Source organism: Gossypium arboreum, chromosome 13 (genome assembly GCF_025698485.1).
Source record: "Gossypium arboreum isolate Shixiya-1 chromosome 13, ASM2569848v2, whole genome shotgun sequence".
NCBI lineage: Eukaryota > Viridiplantae > Streptophyta > Magnoliopsida > Malvales > Malvaceae > Gossypium > Gossypium arboreum.
In genome coordinates this window covers 123,272,884-123,287,580 of record NC_069082.1, presented here as the reverse complement: position 1 = coordinate 123,287,580, position 14,697 = coordinate 123,272,884, and the positions used below count along the sequence as shown (strand labels likewise).

At 32.2% G+C, this 14,697-nt stretch overlaps 1 protein-coding gene across 1 annotated transcript; it reads right to left on the bottom strand.

The window, feature by feature from the left end:
- Window positions 1-1,208: 1,208 nt before the first annotated feature.
- On the bottom strand, window positions 1,209-2,802 carry LOC108461167 (probable CCR4-associated factor 1 homolog 7). Its single transcript, XM_017760896.2, has 2 exons — window positions 2,547-2,802; window positions 1,209-2,424 (listed from the first exon to the last, which is right to left on the bottom strand). The coding sequence occupies exon 2, from the start codon at window positions 2,265-2,267 to the stop codon at window positions 1,443-1,445; it is 825 nt and encodes a 274-aa protein (XP_017616385.1). The 5' UTR covers window positions 2,268-2,424; window positions 2,547-2,802; the 3' UTR covers window positions 1,209-1,442.
- Window positions 2,803-14,697: the final 11,895 nt, after the last annotated feature.

Below are 14,697 nucleotides of genomic sequence, written 5' to 3'. Positions count from 1 at the left end.
AATGAGATTTGAACATGAATAAATTTCTTGTAAGCCAACAACACTGATAGAGGTAAGAGTTGTCGAGAATCGAATGGAGACAAGCATCAACTAAAATGTTTTTTTGAGCCATCATTCGCATCGACAACAAAAGCATTTGTTGGAAAGGATCTAATTGGAGTGAGAGTGATAATGCATGAAAAGATGTCCACTTATGTCTGCAATTACTCCCATTTTACCTTAAGCCATATCAAAAACTGGATTGTGCATTCGTCCGCTCTCCTCACAATGGTACTTACAGGTAACAATGTCTTAAAATTTACCCCAAATTTGGGTTTCAGATACAAGAACTCACAACTGTTATCATGGATTGCATAAACACCTTCCCAATCCGGTAGAGAGACCTTGCAAAATCAGCCTTTCCTCTTCGACTCGTTTAAGCTACCATATCAAGTGCAACAATGCCCATATTGCATGAATCATGGTGCATTTCAACATGGAAGGTACCTTTGAGCTTTTTCTTGCCTGTATTGCATGATGCAGCATGCCAATCTGGTAGCAGCCTAGCTAGCTTTTTCCCTTTAAGCATGCAACAAAGCCTATATTGCCATCAACAAGCACTCACTCAAAAATGGTTAACCCCACATCTAGAAATACCACTCGCAGTTTCAATGATTCTAGTTCTCTTAGCCACATCTCAAAAGCTAATCCTTCTATCATTCCGACGAAGGGCACCAAGCTTGCTCAGACCTCAGAGAACACTAATAAGTCCTTAACAATATACACCATATGAACCATATCTGCCAACATCATAAGGTTGCAATGGTTACGCCCTTTGTTGGCATCACAAAAACTAGGATTCAAACCGTGTAATTGTCATCCCCTTCCCCATTTGTAATATATGAACCATATAACTCACGCAGGAACACAACCCATCCATCATCTGCCATCTCAGTGCAGATATTACAACTCCGAAGTTCCTAAAAATTAGCAATGTCCACTTGTAGAAGATACGCTTCCTCTGATAGAGAAGCATCCTCTGTTCCTATTATGCTCATACTGAAATAATAAGACCAAGAGACCTCAACAACTTCAAGGCACAGAGGCCAATTCTACAACATACAAATAAGTTCTAAGATTATTCAAGAGGACCCCAGTGCAGCTAGCAATTGAAATAAATAGAACTTTGCAGAAATAAACACAAACTGTAGAAATATAATCCAAATCAATAAGATGCAAATGATTATGATTATTATTGAAAAAGATAGAAACACTAACTGCATAATTTACACTGGACTTCAACCGGAAAAACCAGTTAAGGTTTCAGTTACAATGCAAGCAAAAGGAGAAAAGTCACAGCTAAATCAACAATACCTTTTTTTTTGACAATGTATACAAAGAAAATTCAGGCTCAAGCTCTAAATAGTCTACATCCATCAACATTTTTTTCCAATTATTTTCTTCTAATTAGTATTCTGTCCATTCTGGACACCTAGGCCATACAATACACCTGCATATTTCTCTGTGGAGCCGTTGAAAAAGTTATCTCTCAACTTCCTAAAGGTGCACGAGGTGAGCAAACTATCGGAACCAGCTTGATGGCACACACCGACTCTTTCCACTTCCAACAACTCGGCGAGCTTGTTCAAACCACCATGAAGGCTGTTGCAAAACTTCATCATGTGCTTGATATCGTATACCATGGGGAAATATATCTTGATCAAATCGAAAAACCCTGCTTGACTATCAGGCAAACTCCTGCAAGTCAAAAGCTTAAGCAAGTATCCGAAGTCGTATCCACTATGAAAGGTGACCCAATGGACATCATCATTCAACACGACCCCAGACGACATCAAAAGCTCACCGAACCGCTTCACATCGATACCTTTCTCGTTATTCTTCTTGAAATCAATCCCACACTGGCGCAGCAACTCAATTGAATCACTAGCAAAGATATCTTCGCTTAAATTAAACTCACGGAAATTGAATTGCCAAATGCAAAAGCTATCAGTTCCACAAGTGGGAAGGTTCCCATTCTCATCCGAAAAAGTGAGACCCAATTGGATCAATTTCAACATATCAACATTATCTTTCAAAGTTTGGTAATTATAATCATTTATATTCTTGAAAGTTCCCACAGGGCGTAGAACCACACCCGGGAACTCAGTGTCCATAGCCACATAATTATAACTATCAACAATTTCACGGATCAAAGCAAACTCTTCCTCTAGATTATCGTTCCAAACTTCCCGAATATGAACCGATTCACCCTTGGGCAAACCCGACATTTCCAGTATACCAAATCAAAGCGACAAATACAACCAAACCCAGATCTGAGAACAAAACATAAACACATCCAAGAAAAACCCAAACCTCAAAAAAGAAGCGGAAAGGGCTTCGAGTCGAGGTCCCAAAACAGTAGCGTTTTCGTTTTCGGAATCAGATCTGAAAAAATAAAAACAATAAGCAGAAAAGAGGGTCAGATGATTTGAATTTTTGGGAGAGATAAATCAAACCCTAGAAACAAGGGAAGGGATAAAATGAAGAGAAAGAAGAAGAGATCTGACCTTGGATATTTGAAATCGGGCCTTGTAAATAACAGATCTAAGCGATTGATTGATTGATTGGGGCGAACGTAAATTTGAAAATTTCGGTCAAAGGAGGAAGAAGAAAGAAGGGGTTAGGGAAAGGAACGGAACGGAAAGGCGGACAAGGTTCGAGCCATTGTTAGGGGTGTCCTCTTAAAGAGTGGAAAGGGCAGTGGTTACGAAGGCCACGAAAACGTGTCACCGATTCTATGGCCCAAAATGCTCACCAGTATCAGAATAATATCAGTTCTCGGCCCATCATACGTGTCCCTAAATCTTGATATTTATTGATTTTTTAATAAAAACTTGATAATGTTTGTTAGGTATAATAATTTATTTGGCCCTTTAACTTTAAAAAAAATCATTTTAGTCCTTATTTTATGTTTTGCCTTTTTTTGCTTTTAAACTTGATCACCCCAAAATGTATGGAAAAGTTAATACTTGTTAACTTTGTTGACATGGCATACACGTGGATTGTCATGTGCATGTCACAAAAGCAATTGATTAATTTTTAAAATTTTAAAATATTTAAAAGTTATAAAAATTTATTTTTTAAGTGTAGAAATTATAAAAATATTTTTAATTTTTAAATATTAATTAATTACTTGTGTGGATGCCACGTCACTTCAGCAAAGTTAATAAATATTAAATTTTTCATCCATTTTTGGATGATTCGATAAACAATGCAATTCAAGGATTAAAAAAATATGAAAAATTAAATAGAGTGCTAAAATGACTTCTTATGTAATATTGGATGGTCAAATAAGTCATTATGCCTATTTGTTATATTTGATACTAAGGTGATATCAGTTCGGTTTGGTTCGGTCAAGTTATTTGTTAGATTTTTCAAACGGCTCGATTTTTTATTTTTCTATATTGATTTTTAGTTTTTGCCCAAACCCTCCCATATTTCGGGCAGGCCAGGTGGCCCAACCCATGAACAAGTCTACATGTGACTAAGAAAGTGAACCATTTGAAAGTTCAGACCTCCAAACTGAAAGTAAATGGTGTAGGGAAATCTTTAATTAATAACGTCATTGACAAAATTGTTCATTCTATTAACGATGATTTTGAAGTTGAGCTTAGGCTTGTTTCCCACCCAATGAGACCAAGTATTTCGACTTCAGTGGTGGAGGAGGGCTCCTCGGGGTTGTCCTAGTTCAGTTTGTTTTCTATGTTACGATTTTTAGTATTTTCCATATATTTTTAATAGGTTGTTCTATTATGGTTTGGAGTTTTCAAGGGAGTAGAAGTGCTAGGTTTGCTTGTATTTTGAACGAATATATCAAGGATCATATGTCTGATCTCATCGCTTTTTTGGAGATAGAAGTGAGTGGTGTTAAAGCTGACTAGGTTATTGCCAAGATTGGCTACCTGTTTTTCGCATAGGGTGGAAGGTAGTGGGTTCATCGGAGGTATATGTTTGTGCTAGAAAAATGATTTAAATATTTGATTTACCCTAAATTGATATGTTAAATTAGGCTCTCTCAAACACTTTATAAGTTTTTTCTCAAGCAATTTACCAATCTTTTTCTTTCGTTGATTTATAGTTTTTAGTATTAATGATCGCTTTTCTTTAGTTTTACTCCTTCTAATACTCAAATTGACAAAATGGTGTCATCGGAAATCTAACGGGGTATTTGATCTTGTGCAACGAGACAACTACGACTGAACCTTGCGAAAAACTGCATTTGATGTGGGTGTCGCAACACTAAAGCTAAGATGTTGCAACATTGAACATCTATCATCTCAGGGGAGCAAAACTTCAATGAGAAACCAACCTGAAACGGGCTATCAAGAATGCCGCAGCACTAGGAGTGTTGTGTCGTGACACAGAGCTTGAGGTCTCAACTCCAAGCCTTCGAGGTCGTGACTTCATTGCTGATGGTCAAAGTGAATGAGTAATGGCCATTGTCGAGGATGTCGCAACACAAGTTAGTTTGTGTCGTGACATCGAAGACCCCCAAAGCCAAGATTGTGCCACTATCGAGGGTGTCACAAGACTGAATTCTAACGGGGTGGAAAGTATTGTAGGAGCAATTTTGTGTCCAACACCAATTCAAGTCAATTCATACACTCGAAAAACATTTTTATCAAGTTATTATGGTTGTAATTTGGTTGTATTAATGGCACACTTGATGCCAAATAAAAAATGAGTCACCTTTTATCATCTTTTCAGCTTCTTTTTTTATTCCTTTCACCATTTTTAGGTTTAGATTTATTTCCTTTCTTAGCTTAATTAATTGGTAGTTTCTTTATTTTTACTATAGCTTTAACTTTCTTGCAATTAGATACAAAAAACTTCTTTTGTTACTTTGATTTCTCTTTAAAGCATCTAATAGATTTCAGCTTTGTGAACTTTTAGAAGTATAAAAATCTAAGCTTTATTTGCACTTTTTTCACCATTAGTACTGCAAACATCTCCAACAAAGAATCCCTCAAGAGTCACAAAGATTTTCTCAACTTTACTTTTTTATGCCTTCTTTAATGAATTATTCAAGAATGAACTTGACTAATATTTGTATGTTGATGATAGGCAGTCACTAAATATTATGTTGGTTGGCTGATTGAAATGTTGCATGATTAGTTTTTGGGTCAGGGACTAAATCGTAAAAATTGGACTAAATCGAATAAACTTCAAAACCTAGAATTGATGCCTCTAGGTGAACATTTAGATAGATGATATCAAGAGGAGAGCCTATTGTCAATCAATTTGATTGTCCCAGTTTAGTTTTGTGAGATCGAAAGATAAACAAGTCTAAATAGTCTAACAGGGTAAAATGGCGACCGAAAGGTAAAATTGGACCAATTAGAAGTTTGAACAATTTAGATCCCTAATCCAAGAATTGAATAGGAACAAATAAATCAACTGACCACTTTAGTCCATTGAAATTATATTTTTGCACTTTTGATTGTTATGCAATTTAGTCCTCCTAGGTGTAATTTACTGTAACTAACCTTTGATGATAATTTGCTGTGATATAACATTTAGTGATTAGCTAGGTAAACTTCTCAGTTGCATGCATTATCATTACTAGTCACTTTATCGTCCGAACTCTCTTGGGTTCTATCTTCTAAATTCTTCGTGTTTCGTTATAACACAAATATTCCAATTGGCCTATCACACTTGCAGTTAACAACGATATTAAATTTTTTCTTAATACAAAAATTTTAACGAATAAGGGCTAAATAGGTAAATATCTATTTATTAATGCTAAAATGTGTGGTTGATATTATTTTTTAAAAAATATTACTTTGAACCAAGATATCTTTCATTTCCATTTTATTGTCCATAAAAACCAATTATTTAAGAGTTTATAGTTATCTCCTACCAACAATATTATCTTCAATATTGGAACCCGATTCCGCACTTAAACTCAACTGGCAATGGAACGAGGAAAAGGCACTTAATTGATGCATCAACCATCGGATGAACTGACTCGAGTGTTGCAAGCTGATCGAGAGGGTAGAACAATACCCACGATTGTTATTCAGTAAGCTTGGTTTTTGTTTTGATTTTTCTCAATTTTCATTAATAAAATAAAAAATGAAATAAAAAATTCAAAAAATCAAAATTTAAACAACCAAACAATATAATTATAGTCCATAATTATTTTTCATTAATATAACAAACTGAAGTTCAATATTTTATTTAATTTTGCTTATTAAAAAAAAACATTTTATTGAAAATAGTAAAACAATGATTTCATTATTTAGCGATCGTGCTTCCCACTTCTAAATACACACAATCATTATACACTTCATCAATCATTACAATACTCCCTATTCATAGATCGTGATTCCCACTTCTAAATACACATATATTTATTTTATTTTCTAATTTTAATTATTAACTCTAGACAGATTTTCAGTGCTTTTGAAAAAAAAACACTTTCGAGAAGTTAGAGTTATAAAAAATATTTTTAGGTAAAATTTTAATTTAGAAAATATATTTTTTCTTTCAAAAACAGTTTGTTTAGGAATATTATTGTCTCAAAGTGTTTTTTTTCTCAAAAGCACTTTTGAGAAATATTCCTAAACTAACCCTAAAAAAAATGTTGATTAAATCGTTGATTTTCTAATGATATTTGCGTGACATCTTGAATGATAATCCACATGTACTTCATAAAAATTAAAATATATATATAAAATAAAAAGTTCAAAAAATTATCATGAAGTAAATGTGAATTGACACGTGTCGTCTCTAAAAATTTAACTTTTAGTTAATATTTCCATTACAAAATAACAATTCATCTCTTGTTGAAAAAAATTGATGGTTAAATTTTGCTCTTTTTAAAGGTTGAAAGTTAAATTTAGCTAAAAAATAAAATAAGAGCAAAATTAACAAAAGATATAAATGTTAGAAGCTAAATTTGATATTATGCCAAAAATATGTAATATCCCTTATTAATCCCCTAAGGTTTAAGGTTATTGTATTTAAAATAATCTATACTACTATATATTAATTTTTATATAAAAATAGAAAAAAAACATATAATCGTAGAAACTAGGGGCTGGTCGAAGTCTCCGTCAATCTTAAAAGGAAAAAAAATTATTTAGGCCCTTAAAATTTTAAAATTTTAAAATAGCAAAAGTAAAATTACACTTTGGCCATCCCTAAAAATATAAAAATTAATTTAATCTTTTAAAGTTTATAAAGATATAGGCTATTAAAATGGTGACATTACATTTTTGCTATCCTAAAATTACAATTTAATTTCAGTCCATCAAAATAAAATTTTGGTTTCACCTTTGTATATAATGAGATTTTAACGTAAGACACTTTGATTTTCAACATTTCTATTTAACCATTTCAAGCAAAATCTTGCTTGGTTTTTATATAATTTTTTACCCACGTAATACTCTTTATCTTAATATTTATTTTTAATCATTTTTAATTAAATTGATATTTGATTAATTCATGATATCTTGTACCAAAATCCCAACATAATTTTCCTTAAATATCCTAAAAGAATCGTATACACAACATCCCTAAATGTAAATAAGAATGCAATTGAAAATTTCAATGAAGCCAAAATAAAATATTTTTGAGTAAAAAGTAAATGAATAAAAAAATGAAAAGTGAAAAAGGAGAGTAAGTTTTAAATACGTTTAATAAGGTAAAATGATAAATTTAACTTTCAAATGTATATATTTTTATTAATTTGGTCATTTTATTTGAGTTAAATTTTTTATTAACTTTTTAAAAGAGTTGAATTGTCTTCTTCTTCTTCTTTTTCTCTTTACAAAGATGTTAATTAAAACATTAATCTTTTAACGACATTGGTGTAATAACCGTGTGACAATCCATGTACATTTCATGCTGACATGTCACTATTAATTTTATATGTCACATTAATAATTAATTTAAAATTTATAAAATGTTCATAAAAATTTCAAATAACCGTAATGAAATACAAGTGAATGTTATGTGGATTGTTGTGTTTACAAAATTTACATTTTAATCATTATTTCAGTTAAAAAACATCAATTTAACTCTTTTTCAAAAGGTTGATGGTCAAATTATTAACACTTTTTAAAAGGTTGAGGTAAAATTTAATTAAAAAGAATAAAAGCTAATTTGATATAAGAGACATAAACGTGAATGGCTAAATTTGACATTATACATTTTAATAATAAAGAAAATGAAAAAATAATAAATTTATTTTCCATCTTAAAAACAATATCTTAAACGAGAGTAAAGAAAATGTAACACCCCCTAACCCCAAGCCATAACCGAAATAGGGCTACGAGGCATTACCGGACTTATACACTAACATTTATACAAAATCGAGTCATAAACTTTATATTCCAGATCAATTCTTATCAAATTTCATCTTAAAGTCCTTAATATGGGCCTACGGGGCCCAATATATGTTTTAGAAGTGATTCGGAACTAAACTGACAACTTTAGAAACTTTTCCTTTAAGATAGGGGCACATGCCCGTGTGGCCTGGGACATAGCCGTGGGACTAACCTGTGGTCAATTCTGACTTTTCCACACGGCCTGGGCACACGCCCATGTGACTTGGCCGTGTGAAAACATGATTTTTGACCATTTTAAAGCTTTTTTCATATACTAAACACACCTAATTCATGGCCAAAATATTTACTTATAAATCTTGATCAAATAACATTCATCAAACCTTTCAAACTTAGAAAATTTTCATTCATTCATTTCATTACCTCTTTAGGATTATGCACCACATTTACATTCAAAATATAAAACATTTATAAGTGACAAACACCAAACCTAGTACATGCCACATTTCTAAAAGATAGATGCATCACTAAAATTGAGCTGAGGTCGGGATTGACTCGGATGCTTGACTGAACTTTAACTTTACCTAACCTGCGCACGGGAAACAACCATACACTGAGTATTGGAAATACTCAATGGTATTATCATAATTCAAATTATAACAACAATAAAATATCATAACATACATAGATAATTAGCAAATCATACATACAAATCATATATATATAATTTTTTACCAAGCTATCATATTTCCATTATATTATTTCCAATGATAGATCCAATAAATCATCAATGAGATTTCAAATAACTCATGAATCTTTGATTCATCTCTCAACCATATATAATTATTCAATTCACATTTCAAGTATAAACACTTCATAAACCTTTGGTTCATGCCTTCCATCTCTTTACAAGTTTCATCTCACATTCCATCTTACAATATCACTTTATCATTTTATTCGATAGCTCGATTAATCAAATTCATTTGATTTTATTATTTCACTTATTTTCCCCTATTAACATGACTCGGACTTTGGCGGATACACGGATCCAACCAACACACCAGAATGGCGACCAACGCCTCATCGGATAGTTCGAAGCAAATAAGTGACGACCAACGTCTCATCGGCTAAGCCGAAGCAAAGTGGCGACCAACGCCTCATCGAATCTATCCGAAGTAAACTAAGTGTCTCATTGACTCGAGGTCAAAGAATCCCTGAACTCTTCCTATCCTATGGCATGTCAACTATATCCACCCTAGCCCGACTAGTTAATAGGGTATCAAAATCACATATTCATATCACTTTCACTTTCAGTTGATCGTAATCATTCGAATTCAAATCCATCGCAATAACAATTCAATCACAATTTCAAATTCACCACAAATCATTATACAATTCAATTTCACACATGTATATATTCATCAATCAAATCCAATTCTCATTCAATTCAAATATCACTACTTACCTCACATTCAACTTCCATACACATATATTAAAATTAAACATTTAACAAGAAATAACTTAAATTATGATAATACAAACCGATATTTTTCTCAAGCTATTCCTCGATCACTTTTTCCTTTCCCTTCGTATTCGACATCTCGGTTTCCTTGTTTGCTATGAAAATTAGCATAAGTACAATTAATTAATAACACACATATTTTATATAAAATAATAACTTTTCATGCAACTTTTACCTAAGTCCCAAATTTGTCCTAACCATTTTCATCTTCTCTCTTTTTACAATTCACATCATTTTCTTATTCAATTTCCATCAAAACTTCAATATAACTATCAAATTTTCATCATTTTTCCATAATTTCAAATTTCTTCCAATTTAACCCCTAAAATTCAAAACTTATAGGCTAGTTCACAAATTAGTCCTTTAATTAATTTTAATTAACAATTCTATCAATTTGATCCCTAATTTCATCATTTATTCGACATAAACCTACTCAAAAGTCTATCAACTTTCAATATTTGCACACAAATTCAAGAATACTTTACTCTAAGACTCCAAAAACATCAAAATCACAAAGAAAGGGACTTAATTGACTTACCAATTTAACTTCCAAGCTTTCAAACCCTAATTTCTCCTTTTTCTTTTCTTCTTTCTTTCTTTCTATTTCGTTTGGTTCCTGTAACTTTTTCTTGTTTTTCTTTCTTTTATTCATTCTTTATTTTATTACCTTATTTACTTAATTAATATTCAACAAAATATCTAATTAATATAAATAAAAATGTTACAATATGTATTCATACACACATGTACACATGTATTAATCCCACACCATACATTTGTCATTATCTCAATTAATAGATAAAATATAATAATAATAATAATAATAATAATAATAATAATAATAAGTAAATATATTTTACTTAATAAATAAGTAAATATATATATATATATAACATACATTTGTACTAATAATTTAAACACACATTTATTTATTTTCTATCTTACACATGTCACTAATTTGGTTTAAATACTAATTTAGTCCCTTGTCATTTTCTCTATTTTAAAATTAATCTTTTACGCTCTATTCAATTTAGTTCTTTTAATAATTACTTCTAATAAAACTAAATTCACCTAATCAAAATCTAAGTCAACCATAACTAACTTCGTAAATATTTTTAATAAATATTTACGGACTCGTTTTCCTAAGACGGAGGCCCTAAATTCACTTTTCTGGTGCCCGTGAAATATGGGTCGTTAAGAAAATGTTGAAGTAGAGGTTAGAAAATTTTGATTTGATTCGAAAAAATCAAAAAAAATTTAAATTTTGAGTTAATCGAATCAAGTTATTCGAATTATTCGAGTCAACTCGAATAAGAAATTCCACATTTCGAGTTTGAGTCGAGTTGAATTTTTACAATTTGAATAATTTGAATAATTGAATAACAAATTAATATAAATACTATTTTGGTCCTTGTCAATTTTGAAAATAAGCAAATTATCTCTCTTAACAAAATTACAAAAAATCAAATTAAATTTCAAATTTTAAAAATAATTTTTAAATTTCAAAATATTTATAGAAGTTCTAATATTATTTTTTAAAAATTATAAATTTAAAAAACTAAAAATATATAATAAAATTAATAAAATAATAATTTTGGAATCTAAATAAGCGATTAATGATTCAAGTTTATCATACTAAAATATCTTTTTTATTATGTGAAAAATAAAATAAAAAGTAAAATAAAGAACACACAAATTTTACGTGAAACCCTTTCGGGAAAAAACCACGGGCAGAGAAAAAGAAAATTCACTATGTCGAAAATTTGAATCAATACAAGAGGAATAGACTATGTCTATTTATAGGCTTGTAAAGCAATATTCTAGTAGGATTGAAACATCTTATCCTAATCAATATAAAATAGATAGAGTTTAATAAGGTTTAAAAACCTTATTCTAAAATAAAATAAAAGAAGTCTAGTTCTATAAGGATTTTACTTTTATTTTATTTTCTATCGTATTTTATCTAATAAGAATTCGAGTCACTTAATTCTAACAATCTCCACCTTGACGCAAATTCTCAATGAACAAGTTCTTTATCGCGAACTTTTAATGAACAAGTTCTCCACCTCTTTCATAAAACCCCTTAAGGGTTTAACTTCAACAGTGAACACCAACCAAGTCTAAGCAATGCTCAAACTTGGTTATAATAAGTGACTTAGTCATCATATCTGCAGGATTTTTATGAGTACTAATTTTGCTCACAACAATATCACCACGAGCAATAATATCACGAACAAAATGATACCGAACATCAATATGTTTTGTTCTTTCATGACACATTTGATCTTTTGTAAGGAAGATGTCACTCTGACTGTCACAAAATACTGTACTGATTTGAAGGTCTTCATTGAGTTCACTAAATAGTTCCTTCAACCAAATAGCTTATTTACAAGCCTCAGTAATCGCCATGTACTCAGCTTCAGTGGTAGACAAAGCGACTGTAGTTTGCAAAGTGGCTTTCCAACTAATTGCACAACCTCCGATTATAAAGACATAACCTGTGAGAGATCTTTTTCTATTAAGGTCTCCAGCAAAATCAACATCAATATACCCTATGACTCCATCTTTAGTTCTTCCAAACTGTAAGCAACCATCAGTAGTGCCTCGTAAGTATCTTAAAATCCACTGAACTGCTTTCCAATGTTCTTTACCAGGATTTGCCATGTATCTGCTAACTGCACTGACTGCATATGATAAATCTAGATGTGAACAAACCATAGCATACATGAGAGATCCCACTGCACTAGAGTATGGAACATGTGACATGTACTCAATCTCATCATCTGATTGTGGAGACAAAGCCGATGAAAGTCTGAAATGGGCTGCTAAAGGAGTACTAACAGGCTTAACACTCTGCATATTGAACCTGCAAAGAACTTTCTCAATGTACCCCTTCTGACTTAGGTACAATTTACTTGATTTTCTATCTTTAAGAATCTCCATACCAAGTATCTTCTTTGCTGGTCCTAAATCTTTCATCTCAAATTCTTCACTTAGTTGGGCTTTGACCTTTCTTATCTCTCATTTATCTTTTGCTGCTATCAACATGTCATCAACATAAAGAAGTAGATACACAAAAGAACCATCACTATTTTTCTTAAAGTAAACACAACTGTCTAAACTGCTTCTTTTGAAATCATGAGAAGTCATAAAGGAATCAAACCTCTTGTACCACTGTCTTGGTGACCGTTTCAAACCGTAAAGGGACTTTCTCAGCAAGCAAAGATAGCCCTCTTTTTCTGAGACTATAAAACCCTCTAGTTGTTGCATGTAAATATCCTCCTCAAGTTCTCCATGTAGAAATGCAGTTTTTACATCTAACTGCCCAAGCTTCAAATAATGCATGGCCACAATACCAAGCAAAACTCGAATCAAACTATGCTTAACAACTAGAGAGAACATATCTGTGAAGTCCACTCCTGGAATTTGACTGTAACCCTTTGCAACAAGCCTTGCATTATATCTGGGTTCTTCAACTCCTGGAGTCCCTTCTTTCTTTTTAAACACTCATTTACAACGAACAGCCTTTTTACCTTTAGGAAGTTTCACAAGGTCCCATGTTCTCTTTTTGTGGAGTGATTCCATCTCTTCTTGCATAGTAAACATCCACTTTTCTGAGTTTTCACAACTAACCGCCTCAGAATAATTAGATGGCTCTTGATTCGCATCTATATCTTCAGCCACATTTAAAGCATAAGCAACTAGATCAGCCTCGGCATACTTCTTTGGAGGTTTAATTTCTCTTCTAGTTATGTTTTTGGCGATAGAGTATTGTGGTGAAGAATCAACTCTATTCTCAATTTTTGTTCTGGTTTGAGGAGTTGACTCTGTATTAATCTGATGCTCCAGCTGCTTTTGATTTTCTTTATTGGAAGAGTCTTTAATAGATAAGTTAGGTAGCATAGCAGTTTCATCAAAAACAACATCTCTGCTAATCACAACTTTTCTATTTTCAGGACACCATAACTTATACCCTTTTACACCAGCTTTATAACCAAGAAAAACGCATTTACTAGATCTTGGTTCCAATTTTCCATTATCAACATGAGCATACGCAAGACACTCAAAAATCTTTAAATCAGAATAATTAGCAAGATTACCAGACCATACCTCTTGTGGAGTCTTTTTCTCAATGGCAACAGATGAAGATTGGTTGATCAAAAACATGCGAGAGGTCTTACGCCCAAAATGACTTGGTGAAGTCGGCATTTGACAACATACATCGAACCTTCTCCATGATCGTTCTGTTCATTCATTCTGCAACGCCGTTTTGCTGTGAAGTATGACGAGCTGTCAAGTGTCTCATGATCCCTTCTAACTTGCATAATCTATTAAACTCATCAGAACAGAACTCTAAGCCATTGTCTGTGCGGAGGTATTTTATCTGTTTTCCTGTCTATTTTTCAATTATAATTTTCCAAGACTTAAACGCGGAAAACACATCATTTTTCTGCTTCAGGAAGAACGTCCAAACTTTTCTGAAAAATTATCAATAAAGGTTAGCATATAATTAGCTCCACCTCTCGAAGTCACTCTGGATGTCCCCCACAGATCAGAATGAATATACTTCAACGTTCCCTTCGTGTTATAGATTTCTCTAGTGAATCGAACTCTCTTTTGCTTCCCAAAAACACAGTGCTCACAGAAATTCAGTTTGCAAATTTCTTGCCCATCAAGAAGTCCTCTATTGCTCAATTCTGCCATGCCATTCTCACTCATATGCCCTAGGCGTATATGCCAAAGTTTAGTAATATCATCATCTGACAAGGAAGAGGAAGCGACAGTTGCATCACCAGTAACAGTAGAACCTTGTAAAATATATAACTTGGCAATCTTTCCCTGCCC